This window comes from Pleurodeles waltl, chromosome 12 (genome assembly GCF_031143425.1).
Source record: "Pleurodeles waltl isolate 20211129_DDA chromosome 12, aPleWal1.hap1.20221129, whole genome shotgun sequence".
NCBI classification, from domain to species: Eukaryota; Metazoa; Chordata; class Amphibia; order Caudata; family Salamandridae; genus Pleurodeles; species Pleurodeles waltl.
In genome coordinates, this window is record NC_090451.1 from 79,527,807 (window position 1) to 79,546,792 (window position 18,986).

Below are 18,986 nucleotides of genomic sequence, written 5' to 3' on the forward strand. Positions count from 1 at the left end.
TGTCACAATAGTGCTACAGTGATGAAAATAAAGCCAAGGTGTGTGGTTGGGTAATTATGTAGACAATATATCAGGAATGTGGCCAGAATATTTAGATAATTTAGGAGGTTGGTATTCCCATTTGAGCACCCTCTGCCTTCACACACCTCTCATCCCAACCCACAGTGACCAGGAAAGCCTCATGTTCCCCCTCCGTTTCCATTTGCTTTTGTCTCCTATCCTCCGTACTAGCCAAGTGTCAGTGCATGCAGCTTGAAGCCCGAGGAAATAAAAGGTGTATGCCCTGTTGTGCCCTAGTGTGCTCGTGTGCTGGCTTCCTCCTGGCCCAAACCAAACAGCTGTCACTCTTGATGCATTTTGCACCTGCTATAATGCAAGCGCCTGTATTACAGTGACCATTTATGAAATACTTTGGGCAGGCATGGCTTCCCCACCCTAGCTTAACACTGGCCTTGATGTAATGTTTGGAAATCCTGGCATATTGTGTGTAGCCATGCCACGACATCACCAACAGTCAAATGTAGGTATGTTTGAACTTATTAGAGTTCAAGAAGCTCAGATGGAAGGAACAAGGACAGATGAACAAATCTAACATATACACTAGTGTTTTGAGAGCCATCGTGCTGTGACCTACACCCGTATTTTTTTCTAAGGTCATGGTTTTCGAGATATGTGGGCAAGGCAAAATGTATTCCACTTCTAAAAGTTTGGCCAAAAATGGGGTAGTAAACTGTTGCAATTAATATATGATTGTATACACATTAGCCTTGTTTACCTGGTACCTTTTTGTGGTGGCTTCGGAGCACCAATGTTCTATTATTTTTGTTAATGTTCCATTTCTTTGTTTTCTTTTATATAGGCAAGAATTTGTACACCAATGAATACGTGGCCATAAAGTTGGTGAGTTTGTGCGTTTGTTTTTCTTTTCTTTACTTTACCCCCAAGTAATATTTGTGCTTGGCTGGTTTGGTTCTAGTCCAGCAGTCGCCATTATTATGGTCAGTTTTGCTCTGTCGGACATAAGATGGCTTATGGGCAAAAGTGGAAAGATTTGTTAGTACGGAGGTAGATTGGGAAATGAACATACGTGGTACGGAATGGCATTCATTTGTAAGTGGGACGGCAGGTATTAAAGTTTAGGCTGCCACAATAGTAACGCAGTGGTGTAATGAGCCGTATCTTGCTCTCAGTCCATAATTCTTTTTTTCTTTTTTTCAAAGGAACCTATAAAATCGAGAGCCCCTCAGCTACACCTCGAATACCGGTTTTACAAACAGCTAGGAAACTCAGGTAAGACTGTCACGGTTGTCGCTGCTTAGTGGTTTGAAGTGTTGCCTCATGACGTCATTAGCTGAGGAAGTAGCCACATGAGGCTAATTGGTGAAAATTGTATGTGATGTTGGCACTTGATGAATTGCCATACGTTGTTACCCATTGTAAAAATTGCTGTATGATTTGAATGATCAATAATACTCTAGTCATTCGTAAAATGATCTGATTCTGTATGGCATCATACTGCTGAGATTTCAAAATAAAAGACTAATACTGCAGCAGCTGATGATCCTAATAGAACACATTTTGAGGGTTCTTTGAAATTCTCTTATTCTTGGCTTGGGCCATGTCATTGGATGATTCTACCACTCTCCCTGATGGGCAGAGCCCCCATATACAAAATATACAAAATGATGGCATTGCCACGACTTATATATGTCTTCCAGAATACACCCTATAGAACACCGGCAGAGGTGTTTCAACAACTGGACCGGGAGATTAGACTGCTGCTATGGGAAGATGGCTGCTCCTGCGTAACTTTGCAGAAGTTGAAACTGTGGGTATATGAGGGTGGGCTGGCCGTCCCGGACCCCTAGTATTACTACTGGGCGACACAATTGATCACCGTCAATGACTGGGCCTTTGCTGACCAGGGAGACCCGGCATTTCGAGTGGACAAAGAGACGATGGGTAGGAAGGGATATGAATCTGCTCTGTATGATCGTGCAAGCTTGCAACTCTTGCTGACGCACACTGCAACAGTGGTGAGAGCGTGGTGTGACGCCACACATTATATGGGGTTTGGATCCACGTTGTCGGCCTAACCCCATTGTGGCCATCTGCTTCAAAGCCTGCATCCTCGATGTCGATCAATTCTCCATCAACGCCGCTTTTGGAGTTAAGGCTGAGGTCTAGAAAGAAGCCTTGATACTTCTAGTGGAGCAGCTGTATCCAGAGGAACAAAAACAGCAACATCTACAGTTGCAGAAAGGAGAAATCCCTGGGCCTTCAGAGGATTTCCAGGGATTAGACTCTGCTGGTGGGTTGGATACGTCCCCTGAGTGGGAGCTTCTATCTCCCAGAGGTGAACTCACGGCATAAGCGACTACCTACCATGGAGTGATAAGGAAGGCAGCAGAATTTTTGTACTTGCCACTGCCTGCATCGGAGTTAAACAATATTCTGACTGAGGTTTTACATCCATCGGCTTCCTCTTCCAAGCCCCTCCTCCCATTTAATGATGCCTTAACAAAACCCATATTAGAGATATGGAAGAAACCAGTTACTACACCTGCTGTTTCTAAGGCTGTAGCCAGAAGGTACAAAGTGGCTCATGGTGATCCACAGTTTCTGCCCGAACACCCAACTCCGAAAAGCTTAGTGGTACAAGCTTCTTGTTCATCTAGATCAGCTCGTGTTCATTCCCTACAACACTATCCGATTGGGATTCAAAGCGCATGGAGCAGTCAACAAAGAAATGCTTCTCCTCAGGAAGCATGGCCTTAAAATCGCTAAATGCAACCGGTGTACTGGGGAGATACATGTATGCCCTTATGGATATGGCGAAGGAGGTAGTCCCTAAGTTGCCACAGGAAGTTTAGGAGCATTTTAGTGAACTGTTGCAGGACAGCTAAGCAGGTTATTCAATCACGTCTGGACACAGAGGACTTAGTTGCTCGAGTCATGGGGACTTCCATTGCTACTAGGAGGCATGCTTGGCTGAGAGGTACAGGGTTTTCCTCTGATGGGCAGGCCACATTGGTGGACCTCCCATTTGACGGTGCATGGCTGTTTGGAGCAAAGGCGGACTCAGCCTTGGAAAGGTTCAAAGATAGCAGAGCCACTGCAAAATCTTTGGGCCTTCAAACTTCTTCTGTGCCCTTCAGACCTTTCTGCAGATTCAGAGGGTTTGACCGTGGATCGTCCTTTCGTGGGAGGCAGCAGTCCTATGTCCAACAGCCTGCCAACCCTCTCTACATGTCATACAGGAGTCGTGGGAGAGTTAGAAGTGCAGGGAGCCATCCAGCAGCCTACCTCCTCCTCTTCATCCTCCAGGGGAAATCAGCCAGGGAAGCAGCCCTATTGCTCTCACCTTTCACCAGCATATCCTACCCTTAGGTGGAAGGCTGTTACATTTTCTCCACAAGTGGGAGTTAATAACATCGGACTCTTGGGTGTTGAGCGTAGTGGGAAAACGGTTATGCCCTTCAGTTTCAGGATTCTGCCCATCCCTCTGCATCATCCATTTTTCACAGAAGAGCATCTCCTGTTGCTTCAGCAGGAGGTGCATACCATTTTCTTACAAAGTGCAGTGCAATTGGTCTAGGAGCAGGAAGGGGGTCAGGGATGTTATTCAAGGTATTTCCTGATTCCTAAGAAGGATGGTTGAGGCCTATCCTGGATCTGAGGATTTTGAATTGGTCCCTCAAGCAGGGAAAGTTCAAAATGCTGTCCCTAGCGCAGGTGCTTCTTGTGTTGAACAAAGAAGACTGGATGGTGTCTATCGACTTGCAGGATGCTTATTTTCATATCCCCATTCTATAGTTGCACAAGAAGTATCTCCAGTTCATGGCAGGTTTGCAACACTACCAGTTTGTGGTCCTTCCTTTTGGTCTAACTTTAGCACCTTAAGTCTTCACAAAGGTGATGGCAGTGGTTGCAGCGGACCTCAGAAGGAAGGGAATATCTGCACTCCCTTACCTGGACGATTGGCTGATCAAAGCCGGGTCCCCAGAGCTCGTGCTGTATCATTTGCAGGTGACAACCCAGTTGTTGTTCAACATGGGCTTTATGGTAAACATGCCCAAGTCTCACCTGGAGACCGCTCAGCGCCACCTGTTCATAGGGGGCAGTACAGGACACAACATTGAGTTGGGCCTACCCTCTACCACAGAGGATTCAGGACATTCAGGTGATGATTCCAATGTTTCAAAAGGGAGCGGCTGTTCCAGTCCTCAAGGCCCTATGTCTGCTCGGTCTGTTCACTTCCTGCATTCTGTTGGTTACTCGTGCACGTTGGCACATGAGGGCTCTCCAGTGGTGCCTCCGCAATCATTGGTTTCAACACAAAGGGGATCTCGAGGAGTCGATAATGATCTCCAGCGATGCTGCGGTGGATCTGCAATGGTGGACTGTGGATGGCAACTTCTCTCAAGGAAGACCGTTTTGTTTTCCACCTCGGGTGACAACAGTCATAATGGATGCTTCCACTCTAGGGTGGGGAGCTCATCTAGGGGGACCTGGAGATCAAAGGCCTTTGGTCTCCAGTAGAACAGATGTTTCACATCAATCTGTAGGAACTGCGGGAGATACGTCTGGCTCTCCAGGCCTTCCTTCTGTCCATTCGCAGTCAGTTGGTACAAGTCTTAGACAACAGTACCGCGATGTGGTACATCAACAAGCTGGGAGGAGTAGGGTCGTACCCTCTTTGCAGAGAGGCTCTGCGGCTCTAGTCCTGGGCGCAGGACCATCGGATTTGCATAGTAGCAAACCATCTGGCTGGAGTTCTCAGCGTAAGTGCGGACGGTCTCAGTCCGCACTTTTCCACCGATCACGAGTGGCATCTCCATCCGGACATGGTTCTTCACGTCTTCCAGATGTTGGTAGCACCTCAGATAAAACCGTTTGCCACTCATGAGAAGGCACACTGCCCGTTGTTTTGCAACCTCCAGTATACAATGCAGGGGAGCATTGGGTGACAGGTTTCAGCTGACCTGGAGTGACCGACTGCTTTACGCATTTCCTCCCATACCCTTGATTCCTCGAGTTCTGAGGAAGATTCGACAAGATCGTGCCCAGGTCATATTAATAGCCCCGGATTGGCCAAGAAGGGTGCGGTGCACAGACCTCCTTCAACTCTCACTGCCTTGCTGCTCCATCTCCATCACAGGGTAGACCTCCTGTCGCAGGGGCAGGTTCTGTACCCCTGCCTCCTGGGCCTGCACCTACATGCCTGGAGATTAAACCGAGCAATCAGAGTTCTTTTCCTCTCCCTCCAGAAGTGGTGAACGTTATCTTATCAGCCAGGCAACACTCCACCAAGACTGTCTATGCCGGTAGATGGGTGAAATTTGTTACTTGGGGTGGAGAGACAAATTGATCCCTTAAAGGCCCATTTATCTAATATTTTGCAGTTTGCACTTTCCTTAGCACAGAAAGGTTGTGCAGTGGCAACAGTGAAAAGCTATTTATCGGCACTGTTGACTATTCTTTGCCTACCTGATCAGCCTTCCTTATTTAGTCCCCTATACCTCTTAGGTTCCTTAAAGGGTTAGCGATCAAGTTACCTCCCACTCCATTTGTAATGTGTCAGTGGGATTTGAATTTAGTTTTGACTTTTTGATGGGTTCACTGTTTGAGCCTATGCATACTTGCCCGTTGAGGCTTTTAGTTTTTAAGACAGTTTTTCTAACAGCCATCACGTCGGCTAGACGTGGGCGTGAGCTTCAGGCTCTTAGTGTGAAACCACCTTTCACTACCTATCATGCGGACAAGGTGATGCTGAGAACCACGGCGGCTTTCCTTCCTAAGCTAGTCACTCCCTTCCATCTAAGACAATCTATAACTCTCCTGTCCTTTTAACCTCCTCCCCATCCATCAAAGGAGGAGGAAAGGCTGCATCGCTTGGATCCGAGAAGTGCCCTGAGCTTCTACATAGAAAGGACAAGAGACTTCAGAATTGATGATCAGCTCTTCAGTGGATATGTGGGCAAAATGAAGGGCAAAGCTGTCCACAAGAGGACTCTTTCAGGGTGGGTCATTCTTTGCATAAAAATGTGTTATTCACTAGCAAAGAAGGTTCCTCCTGAGGGCATTAGGGCCCTTTTAACCAGGGCTAAGTCTCCCACTTCGACTTTAACTAGAGGTGTGCTGGTTGCTGATATTTTTGAGGCAGCAACTTGGGCTTCCCTCCACATTTTCACAAAGCATTATTGTTTAGACTTGGAAGATAGGAGGGGTGGCCATTTTGCCCGTTCTGTTTTGCAGGACTTCTTGGTTTGACTGGTCACGCACCCACCTCCGAGTGCGGGACTGCTGTGGTATTCTGTTCATAAGGTGAGGAATCCACAGGTAGTTGTATCCATCAGAAGAACAAGTTAACTTCAGTAATGCTTTTTCTGGTGGATACAATAGCTACCTGTGGTTTCCTCACAGTTCCACCCACCTCTCCATTGCCTGTCTGGTCATACCAAGAGTACTATTAATGTTATAGATAGTATTAATGTTATAGATAGTATGTATATGTGTATATATATTATATATATATATATATATATATATTTTGGATAAAGAATTATTTTAATATATATATTTATTGAGTTTGCACATGTTGTGCTTGTGATGTCAGTTATTCACCTGTTCGCCTCGAAGGCATAGTAAAAAATGTTGAAACTGAACTCCGCACGCTGGCGAGGATTTCTTATGGCTCTGATTACGTCATACGGAGTTGCTTGCAGAACTGATCAGTTGTGACATCCTTGCCGACGTGGAGAGCTAGAAAGAAATTTCTGTCTAATGCTGGCGCACTGGGAGAATTGTTAAGGTGAGGAATCCACAGGTGGCTACTGTATCCACCAGAAAAAGCGTTACCAAAGGTAAGTAACTTGTTCTTTTAAAAAAAATATATAATTATCTAAAGCGTGACTCGTCTACATATCGCCATGCTCTGCCCAAAGAGAAGTCTGAAGGGTGACAATGTGCCATTCGATGTTGCCCCAGTCCCAAATTGCGGAGCTTAATGCTTGAGTTGTCCTGTTGTGTTCTGAATTTGTATCTTTTGGGCCCCAAGAATCTGCAGTGGACAGATGTGCTTGCATTAATAACTGGATTTCACTGCAGATTCTTGGGGCCCAAAGATACATAAGCCCATGTAAAGTAATTTTTTATTACCGTGTGATGAAGCACATGCTGGTTGGGTAGGACCTGATGGAAGAAAAAAAGAAAATTGTCAGCGAAGAAGAATCCATTGTCCTGAATGCTAAAGATTCTCTTGTGATCTCTCAAGGAGTGCTAGCGTTCATAGTGGAAATTTGGGACTTTAGTTTCCTGACCTGAGGCATGTTTGAGTGGCAGCTCCTTCCCTTTGCTGAGCATGCTATTACAGATACTCCTATGATATCTTTGGATGCTTATATTAATTGGGAAAGGAGTGCGCTGGCATTAATCTGACCACCAAATTATTCATTTTTCATTAGGGGTGGCTTGGATACGACTGACTGGACTAGTGGTGGGCGCTAGTGTAGTGCTCCACCAGTATGTGTGAATGCAGTCCACTGGCTTTTCTGGAGACAGGTAGGTAAGTAACACACAAGCCATTTGATGTGTCCTGCCTTTTTGTCGAAAAGGCTGATTCTACTTTTTAACGCTTTAAAGAAATAGTCGCAGAATGTTCCTTGGACCTTTCGACCCCTGCTCGACAATTTCCTGAGCAGCAAGATCCTTCCTAGGATAATCCAGATGGCTGGCCTTGAAACCATTGGAGCAGTCTCAACCTAGTCCTTTTGGAGCCGGGGTCAGGGATCAAGCAAACATGGTGCAGGTCCTGAGGGGCACTGTTCCACCCAGCCCTCTGCCACACAACATTAGCCTCCCAGGTGACCCAGTTTGACCTGAGCAGTGCACCACCACCCTGTGAAAGGCAGGATTAGAGATTTTCTTCCAGTGTGGCAGCTCATTAGATCTGGCAGATGGGTCCTCCACATCATTCAGAAGGGCTATGCCCTGCTATTCCTGTCTGTACCACCTCAACATACTCCCACATCAGAGTGACTATCAGAGGAGCACCTATTAATGTTGCCAAAAGAAGGGCAGTCTCTACTGGCCATAAGGGCCATCAAGAGGGTGCTGGCCTTGGTAGTAGGGATGAGTTGTTACTCCTATTTCCTCGTTCTGAGAAAGGACAGAGGCCTTCACCCTGTTTTGGATCTTCATCCTCTGGATGCCTCTATACCGAAGAACACATTCAAATTGTTTACACTGGCCCAAATTCTGTCTTCCCTGGATCCAGGACTGGATTGTTGCCTGGAATGTGCAGGATGCATACTTTGATGTGCCCAACCTGCAATCCTATAGACGTTCTTTGCAGCTAAAGGTCAAGGAGCATTTTCAGTTTGCTGTGCCCTTCTTTGGTCTTACCAACGCAGTTGGATGTTCACGAAAGTGACTGGGGTCGCTGCCCTTCTTCGAAGGTTGTGAATACCAGACACTGCCTCTTCTGACTGGAGTTTGAAGATCATCAGAAACGACAGAGCCCCAAGTCCTAGTGACTCTGGATTAGCCAGGAGAGTGTCTCTGCAAAACCAAAACGTCTGTGCATGAGCAAGTGTCCTCTGATCAGGGCATTACTACAAGGGGATCTTCTGTCGCAGAAGCGGGACAGGGTTCTGAGCCCAAGCATGCACAATCTACACCTTCTTGCTTGGGCAACAAGCTGCAGCAGTTGACTGTGTTTGATCACCCTCATAAGGTTGTGGATATCATCCTTGTAGCCAAATGTCCCTCTTTAAACTTACTTATGCAGTGCACTGGGCAAATTTGTGGCCTGGTCTGGTGTCTGCAATACAGACCCACTACAAGCCAAACTGTTAATGGCTTTTTTGTTTGTTTTATCTTTGTCCCAGTAAGTTCTTGCAATGGGCACCATTAAAGTTGATTGGTTTGGCCTTTCGGCCTTTTAACATTTGCTGGACCAACAGTCACCAGGTGTGATGTAGATCATTGTTGGTTTGACACGCACATTTCATCCCAAACCATTTGTTATGCCAAAGAGAGGTCTTATTTTGGTCCTGGTGCCTCTTCATTGGGTCAGTAAACTGTGGTTAGAAGTTCTCATCAGAACACCAAAATTACCTACCTTCAGTAACACTCTTTCTGGTGATATTCTCTCTAACCTTAACTTCCTTACTGCACTCTTGCCTCATGTTCTGTGGAGTGGCCTCCTTTTGAAATCTTAAAAGCTCCCAAATTTGAGCTCCTCACACTGGTGCAGACAGTTGTTCTGTGCTCCACACTGTCGCTTCTGGGGCGTAATGAGATCATACAGAGTCTCACAAGGCCACCTAGCATGTGGGAGCACTGCTGTAAAACCCTCCGGGTCTCGCCTGGTACTCGGGAAATATAATAATGAGGAATCTGTGGTCCAGGTGTATCCACCGGAAAGAGTTTTAGAGAAGGCAAGTATTTTGTTCATCCAATCCAAGAAAGATTGAAAAACAGTAATACTTTGAACTTGAGAGTATTCATTGTTTTTTGTCTTATGAATAGCTCTTGCGTTCCTCAAATCAGAGTTTTATTTAGGATGCTTTATTTCTTAAACAGCCTAGAGATCTGTTGCCTTTAATCCCCTTGGAATCTTAGATCAGATCCCAATTCCTCTTTTGTATGTAATCTTTTTTTATTTTTTTTAAAAATCTTGTCCTAGTAGTTGGCACGAATACACTTTCCAGCATTTATCTAGACGGGGGGCGGTTTATATTGGTGTATGGCTCAGACCAGACGTTTTGTTTTAGATCTCATACTCCTAGCCAAGAGTGCTCCTGAGGGAGACCGGTATCTTTTTACCTTGGAATTGCTAGTTTTCGTTATATCGCAACAAACACAATACTTAAAGTAGCTATCTGGTGATATGAAGCTGCCTCTCTTTGAGTTGATTCTTATTTTACTGTCTCCTTTCCACAACAGAAGGGATCCCTCAGGTTTACTACTTTGGCCCCTGTGGAAAGTACAATGCCATGGTGTTGGAGCTGCTGGGTCCCAGCCTGGAAGACCTTTTCGACTTGTGTGACCGCACTTTCACGCTCAAAACTGTCCTCATGATAGCAATCCAGTTGGTAAGTTTAGTTGTGTGAGCTCATAATGTGAGATAGCCTAAAATGTCGATGACCTAATGCTGCCACCACTATATTTTGTGCTATTGACTTGACCCTGCTAGAAGAGGAACCAGCTCATATCATCTCTGGACCCTCGACTCCTGACACCATCCCTCAATGTCTTTGTTTCTGGACTGGAGTGGTATTGGGCATGGTTTCTGAAGCTTTTCTTGGATTTGATTCCTTTCTAACCTTGGTTGACACCATTGTGGCCCAGCGACCTCCGATATCAACAATGCTAAATTGGTTTTGTGTTTGGAGTGGCTCTGACAGGTGATCCAGTCACATCGTTGCTCCAGCAAAACTGGAGCCAGAAGCTGCAGCTTTGCTTCTACCTGGTTTGGTTCACAGCAAACTTTTTATGTAAACAGTTTCTAATTAAAATAAACTTTGCATGGCAAACTGATTGCATTTATGAAACATCATATTTATTTTATTGATATATATTTAAAATGCAAACTATTCTATATAGCAGTAGTATCATTGCTCCAAGTATTACTGAACGTGACATAAGTAATGCTAATACTGTTATGACGTTTGAATTATTAGTACTAATTGAAGCAGTTCTTGAAGTGGGGAGATATGGCTAATGGGAAAAGGTGGATTCTGTCACTTTAGACATGTCTTTCTATTTAAGACACTGAAGAGGAACTCATATTTGATGGTTCAACATCATAGGAGCACTAGAATTGAGTAGAGTTAGATGGGGAGGTAGTATTAATACTGGAAGTAGTAGCAGTGTTGGTAATAGGATACTAGCAGTTGTATCAATATCTCTAGCACCCGGAAGTAATAACATCACTGATGAGGGGATACCACTAATGTTAACAGTTGTAGCGTAGTGGTAATAGAAAAAAAAAATGCAATAGCAATCTGACTGTAAAAGGATCTCTTTCACTTGTAGTACTGATAAAAGAAATACGAGAAATCAGTGCTAGCAGTAGTAACACACAAAGTGTTTTACTATTGGTGAGTGTTATGCAGGTGAATAGACAGTGTGGCAGACAAACGACTTACAAAACACCATTTAAACATCCTGCTTAAGATTAACTTGCTGGATCCTATTGGCCAAGGAAATGTCTACCCTCGTCATTTGTTAGGATGTGGGGATAACCATGAGATGCAGGAAACCATGCCCGGTTCTCTATCACCCAGAAATACAAAGCTGATGCCATATTGTGACCGGTTTACCTACCCCAAGAGAGTTTGAAAGTAGTAGGTAAGGCTTCCCTATTTTGAGGTTTTTGGATGTATGTACTCTTTTAACACGTGTGTGCTCCTCTAGGTCACGCGGATGGAATATGTTCACACCAAAAGCCTGATCTACCGAGACGTGAAGCCAGAAAACTTCTTGGTAGGCCGACCCGGCAGCAAACGGCAGAACAACATTCACATCATCGACTTTGGCCTGGCCAAAGAATACATTGACCCAGAGACCAAAAAACACATCCCGTACAGAGAGCACAAAAGTCTGACGGGCACCGCACGCTATATGAGCATAAACACGCACCTGGGAAAAGGTGAGGGATCCAGATCCAAATTGTTACCTTGACAACGCCTCTTGATTCCTCTTGTTCAGACAACACTGATAACTTCCTACGTTACCCTTACATTAAGGCACTGCCTTCATCTTACGTTGCCATTTTTATCAAGATGGCCTGCCACCCGCATGCATAGCTCCCCTCCTTCACCCAGTTACGACTGCAACGCATGCCCACATCCTGCCATTGTGCACACCTGCGATGGGTTTCTTTCTAGCACTGGCGTCATCACCTATCTACTTTCCTGTCTCCGTTACAACAGTTTTATATTCTTGCATCTCTTCCTTAACTTTTATTTCATTGATTTTTTTTGTTGTTGATTTTTTTTGGACGTAGCTGGGAGGTGAACTGCGTTGTGGAATAGAAGTGGTGTTAACAGTAGAAAGAAAGACTAAAGTGCAGTGGCATATTTGTTAGTTTGTTTTTATTATTTGAGGTAATTTGTCTAGTGCCAACCTTGTACTCAGGGTAATACAGCACTTCCCTAACAACGGCTTCTGCTTTTATGTAAAAATGATTTTCATTTACTTGAAACCTTTAGGTGTATTTTGAAGAGGTGCGTTTTTCTATTGATTTGTTTTTCTGGTGCCCTTCAGAGCTTTTTGCTATTCAAAAAACTATACCAGTAATACGAGAGCTCTTGATGCTGTCTACAGTATACAGCTGTGGTTATGTTGGTAGGCATTGGGCTGGGTGGAACAGTGTCCCTCCTTGCTTTTGAGGGTTTAGCCGATATTCTTTGAGGTTAGTAGGTGTAGAAACAGTCAGTGTGCATTGTGAATGACAAGCGGTTGGGCATCAGCTATCTGTTATTAATTGTTTGATGCATCTCACTTTGAACACTGAAGGGTTCAAGAGTGTTTGTTCTGTAGAGTTGGCAGTTGCCATCAGGTGAAAGGCTTTCCAGTGTTTGGATACTTGGACTCGCAAGCATCTCCCAAACCTCATTATTGTGGAGATTTCTTCTGATGGGTGATCTGAATGTTTTCTTGCTGTACCTGCTTGATGGCTTTTTTTTTCTTCTTTCTAGAACAAAGTCGCAGGGATGACCTGGAAGCCCTAGGTCACATGTTCATGTATTTTCTGCGAGGAAGCCTCCCTTGGCAAGGATTAAAGGTGAGAGACGACAAAGATTAAAATCAAGCACACCTTAGTAGAAGGAATAGCATCTACTGTATACACTCAAATTTGATTAAGTCCTCATCCTGCAGATCTCAGAAAAATTGATTGACTTTCACACAGTTAATCTACCTCATCATGGATTCCCTGTTTTGTTTGGTCCGAGTCCATTAAAACTTCTCATTTCTTATTCGACAAAGAATTTATCACTTCACAAATCATTTGAAGTTTGGGGTTTTGTAAGTAACTATTTGATTAATACGCCTTTCTCCCTTGTGTCTCTAATTTCATGGTACAGGCTGACACGTTAAAGGAGAGGTATCAGAAAATTGGTGACACGAAGAGGTCCACGCCGGTCGAAGTACTATGTGAAAATTTTCCAGGTGAGAATTATCAAAAACCAGAAAAAATATATATCCACCTGTTCCATTATCCTAGAATCTCTGCCCCACTTTCTAAAGACAGTTCAATAACTTCTCTTCCTTTTTATTACCACTGCAGTCCGCAGCTTGTGTGTACCGAGACACTTTCTTGTGAGCCTAGACTTTGAAGGTTTTACTTTGGGTATGGGAACAGTCTGCTAATTTTAAGGAAGATTTTGCACAGCTTGAACTGTCCAAAACATTAACTGGTTGCAACACCTGGTGTGTGTACTCGTTCTTACGCAGTTTCCTCCCAGCTTTGGAATACAGGGAAATGTCTTCAGAACGCCAATGTAACCAGGTCCAAGTGCTCACTCCTTTTCCTAACTACAGGAGTAAACTAAGTCCGAGAAGGATGGGTGTCTGCTGGAATGCATATTCGAGCAGAAACATTTCAAGTGCAGATGCGAGTGGCAGGCATGTCCAGTGCTTGTGTAGCCGTGAATTCTTTCAGAGGACTGTCATATTGTGATATCGGTAGTCTGGGTGGGTCCTTGGTGGAAACTGTAACAGCATGATGTGGTGTCCCATTTTGAGTGTGCAGGCTTGTTGGTTTTGATCTCTGCCCTACTGCAAGAGAGCAATGGATGTCAGGATTCTGAGGCTTAGTAAGGTGTAAAAGAGGGACGTGGCAGTTGGTTGGCTGTGGTTGTACAGCAGAGAGACCGCCTTGCATAGGATGAGGAGGACGGGTATTAACACTGCTGGAAAGCAGGAGCTTCCGAAATCTGTTAACACATCAAGTGCCAATAGTGGCATCTGAAAGGTGAGCACATTTTCCAGTATGAACAGCTGCCAACAGTTTGTTTCTTCTCTCAAACTCGTGCTAAGAGGTAGTGCCATCTTTCTGTGATTGCAACATCCAGAGAACCCAGTTCTTGTGTTGCAATCCTTTGTTTCACAAGCATTCAGCCTGTGCTTTTTTGTGGGGTTTTGTTGAATGAGAAGTTTGTATATCAAACATTGCTATGTCTCTAGCTCAGTTCTTGCATCACTTAAAACAAAAATTGTGCATGATCCTTTTTTTATGTATATCTTTCATGGTGGGTCTATATTAAGCACTATATTAATGCTGGTGTGTTTAACTTTATGATGCCCTTTTTTCTAAAAACCCACCATGCCAAAGTTGGGGCCTTTGCAAAACTAGCCCCACCAGAAGTGGAAGCACTTAGCCTCTGGCTTTTGTCATCCATTGATTAGACCCCCAACCCTTTCCTGTGTGTATTTATCTACGTGTGACATGCTGAAAAAATGGCAGTTGTTCTTATAAAATCTGGGTTCTGATTAACAAAGTGTGTATGAATTTGTTGCGACTGTGCCCTACTCTTTCTGTAGATGAGGCTGACAGGACTCAACTCAATATTTCAGAAACTTCCTGCTGGATCCCCAACTTTGTTTGGTTGCAGTTACTTTTAGTTGATAAAATAATGTGCTGACGTAGTCACCCCATCTTTCATCACCGACTCAGGGTCTTGCTGCATTGTTGGAGCTCTTAAGGGTCCAGGCCAATACAGTGGTTTCAGATATCCCCCACCTGCCCCCTCTGCTGCTGCATGTCAAAATGCATTTAAATCCAGGTACTGATGTAACTTTAGGACGCCACAGATCAATATAGTTTAGTTTTTTTTTTTTTAGTTTATAGATTTGTAGAGCGCATGGCTACCCGGGGGCATCCCAGCGCTAAAGTACACCATGAATGTCGGAAGAGCCAGGGGAAGCAGATTAACTGGGAAAGAGAATGGTTTTCAACTTCCTCCTAAAGAGAAGTTCAGAGGATTCCTGACGGCATTCAAAGGGCAGGGCATTCCAGAGCCGAGCAGACCTGATGGAGAACGAATTACCTCCCCATGATCTCTTGACCGAAGGGATGTAAACCTGTCGAGAAGAACGAGATCTAAGAGGTCTAAGGGGCGAGTAAAGAAAGATCCGTTTTCTAAGGAAAAGGGGACCCTTATTGTGTAAGGCTCTGTGAACAAGACACAGAGCTTTAAACTGAATGCGCTGCTTAATTGGGAGCCAATGAAGAGCTGCAAGTGCTGGTTTAGCGGAAAGATGCCTTGGGGTATTCATGAGAAGTCTAGCTGCCGCGTTCTGCGTAACCTGCAGCCTCTTTATTACTAGAATAGTTCTTTCTTTTCCATCCAGATTTATCATTGGCCGATAGACGTGATTCGGAACTACTTGCTATCAGAGAGCTACATAGGTCCTGTGAAATGTGCACATTTCTACAGAATGGCATCTGCTTCTGTATGTGGGATTATGCTTTGTTACACCCTCCTATATAACCGAGACGTTTCGCTCGCTTTCTCCCCGTATACATAAAGGAGCTTACTTGGTTTAGCCCCCTATATTCATTGATAGTGTTGCTTTCAGTTTCTTGGGTTGCTTGCCAGGTGAACTATTGCGTTTTAACCAGTTTTCATTGGTTTATGTTTGTATTCCACTTGTAAGGTCATTAACTTCTTGATATAACGGTTGTCATTTGTTTTCTGTCGCTTCATAGCAGCAAAGCTGTATCCTGCTCTAAGAGTTGGTCTGCTCCTTCTTGTGCTCCATTTATTTATAATTTAAAGGTATCTTGCGTTGTCTGTTTGCTTTTTACTACGAAGGCGAAGTCTTTTTTGTTCAATTATTCATGCAAGTCACATATTTTGAAAGCAAACTGGAACACGTTTTTGTTCAGTGTTTATCCATCAAGCGCCCGCTACTCTTCCCACTTACCCCCGCTGCTCTAATCTAATCCAGCCAGTCCTCTTCTCTGCCTTTACCCAAGGTTCAGTAGTTCTCTGCACACTGTTACTGGGCTGCTCACTTCCACTGTGCGGAGTGGCAATCCGTCCAGGCTGTATCATCAGTTTTCCATTCGAGAAAGTCTGTCTACCATCTTGAAACTGAAAATTTATAATAGTGTAACTAAAAATATCATTACCGCATGTGTGCGCACTGGTTGCCTTATTGCAGTGTGTTTTGTTACAATTTACCAAAAATGCAAGCACTGGCAGCTAGATCGCTGCCAGTGCTTGCAGACATTTTGGATTTTTTTTTGTCAAAATATAACAAATCATTGTGAGATGGTGCTAGTACATGCATGTGCGCAGGTGGTAACCTTGGAATGGTTTGTTCTTCATGTCTTGACATAAACTGTACCGAGATGTCCCATGCATGCACATACAAGTGTCTTTGAATATTACACCCTAATATTAGAAGCAGGACCTGTTGTCTTTGTGATTCTTTTTAGATATTTCTCACACCAACTCTGATGCCTTTTTTACATTAAAAAAAATCGGTGCTTTTAGTTTCCTCAAAAGAGCTGCACTAAGATCTCCTTTGAATGAGGTACTGGTGGGGAAAAAAGGTACATCAGGCCACGCTGTATGGAAAGGCCTGTGCCAGAGAAGATAATAAACCAGGACAACTCATTTAAAAGGAACATGTAGTCATTTCTTTGAAAATATTTAGTGATGAAGTATTTCATCAGATCGTGTTTGTGAAGTGATAGTTTTATCTTGTAACAAAGAGACTATAACAAACTGATGTTAAAGAAATGTGTATTAAATGTAATCCAGTAAGAACATCCTGCAGACACAGTGGTTTTGAGTTAAGATGTCTTCATCTATATAAATGAGTCTGCTCCATGTGTTTTGTTTTCTGCTGGGTGGCTTCCTTTTGGTTTTTAATATGAATACCTTGCAACCCTAACTTGAAGTGGTAAGGGTTTTTAAGGTAATGTTTTGAATGGTGTAGCTTCCCAGTATGATATGGGGAATCTATGCTATCTCCCTAATCCCCACCACAATGACTATTTGGGCTTATGTCCTCATGTTGTGTGTATTGAATTTGCAAATGTATGTGAAAAGCCTGTTTTTAAAAGCCCTAGTTTTACACATCTGCAGAATGCCTACCAAAACAAGTGTCCAGATTATGAATTCTAATGACTATTGTCTTTTGCTTTCTCTCATGACAGAGGAGTTGGGCACGTACCTGCGATATGTGCGGCGGCTCGATTTCTTTGAGAAGCCAGACTATGACTACTTGCGGAAGCTTTTCACTGACCTCTTTGACCGCCACGGTTACATCTTTGACTATGAATACGATTGGGTGGGGAAGCAGTTGGTAAGTGTTAAGCATGAAAGATTCCCCCCTCCTGCACTGATGACTGGCTTCTTTCTATAGACTCCTCGCTGACCCCAAACTAAATCCTGAAATCCCACAACAATCTTCATCATTGTACTATGACAAGGCCTAGTATCAGGAACAGCGTTTGCTAGTGCCAAGCCACACTTCAGAAGTAGAAATTAATATTGTCAATATTTGGGTTGCACAGTAGCATAAACCTGCACTTATGTGCAAACCTTAGTATCTGTATTGGTTCATATCCAAGTACACTTTAAATATGTAGTATCTGCATAGTTAATTGTCGTAAGTAACGTAGAGTTGTCTGGCTGAGTCATCAGGCTGGAGCTTGGTGCACAATGAAAAAATGTGTCTAACACTGTAAGGAACATAAGAGATCGGGATAGATAGCTTGAGGACTGAGGCACATGAATAGAAGTATGGAAAGATTATAGGACAGTAGCTGACTGACCAAGTATCTCATGTCCTTGTACTTTCACAGAACTAACACATTCAAGAAGTTTGGGAGCCCATGGACAGGGAGTGTGAGAACTTGTGGGTGCATTTATTGATGATAGGAGCACCCTTGGAAATAGGAGAATTTGGTTTGAAAAGGTTGGAATGAACAGTGTGAGGAGATAGGTTCAGACGAAAAGACACTGGGGAGGGCTTCATGGCACAGCGATTTACTGTGAAGAGGTTTTTAGCACGTAGAGGAAAAAGCTTGGGACATATGGACGAACAGTGCATGGGTTGTGGCACGTATAGTACGAGGAGCTTGAGAAACTGGCAGGGAATGTGGGCAAAGGAAGACACAGTATAGTTGGTGTGACATGATTGAGACAGATCTGCATAGACAGACTGTAAAGCACATAGAGGGTGTAGGGGTTTGGGCATGTGGACATGTAGGAGGAGCAGGAACACCAGTAGATGTAAGCACCCACCAGCTTCTGCTCGTTGCTCACATTGTAAACATATGGAGGTGATTCAGATCTTAAATCAAAGGCAGATATTGTGTCATACAGTGCTTAATTTGAGCCGGTGGTAGGCAGTAGGGGCCACTGGCAGTTACTTGTGGGGATTGGCACTTATCTCTCCACATCAGATGTTTAGGAGTCCAAGAGAGGGAAAACGAGCGCAGATCGGAAAGATGGAGGAAGAGAGGTAGCGGAACAGTCACAGAGAGAGAGCAGGAACATGCGAGAACGGACATGGCGTGTCTGGTAGTGGATTAAAGACTACCCGACTTTGAATTCAGCGTGTCAACGTTTAATTGCACTAGCCGCTGGCTTCTTGCAAAGCTTCAGGCACCGGCATTCTTTTGTTTACAAATTAAGCACTGGTATTGATAACCTTTCATGCTATAAGTATGTTTTAACACCAGTTATTTCTGGCACTAAGTGATGAGTTGGCTATTTTAGTTCCAAGTACGTTAATGTTAAGGCTGTAATGCATTCTAGATCATGTGATAACAGATGAAAGGACAGTCTTAACGCTTTAGAGTAAAGAACTGTTGAAATGCTACAAGAGCTAAATATAGTACCCCGGTGTGTTTCACCAGCTAATGAAGAAGGAACGGATATGGCATGTTTGTCTTTCAGCCAACCTTGGTTCTGTGATTGCTGTCCTGTACAGCTCACAGCACTTCGTTG

General features: G+C 44.0%; 1 protein-coding gene across 4 annotated transcripts in view; it reads left to right on the forward strand.

Moving 5' to 3' along the window:
* The window catches only part of CSNK1G2 (casein kinase 1 gamma 2), a 153,653-nt gene that overhangs the window by 97,690 nt on the left and 36,977 nt on the right, over positions 1–18,986 (forward strand). For all 4 annotated transcript variants that reach the window (XM_069217383.1, XM_069217384.1, XM_069217386.1 and 1 more), the window contains 7 exons: positions 860–900; positions 1,221–1,290; positions 9,952–10,100; positions 11,425–11,659; positions 12,711–12,796; positions 13,098–13,182; positions 17,186–17,334. In XM_069217383.1, the coding sequence (XP_069073484.1) occupies positions 860–900; positions 1,221–1,290; positions 9,952–10,100; positions 11,425–11,659; positions 12,711–12,796; positions 13,098–13,182; positions 17,186–17,334 (815 nt within the window). The remainder of the gene's footprint in view (positions 1–859; positions 901–1,220; positions 1,291–9,951; positions 10,101–11,424; positions 11,660–12,710; positions 12,797–13,097; positions 13,183–17,185; positions 17,335–18,986) is intronic.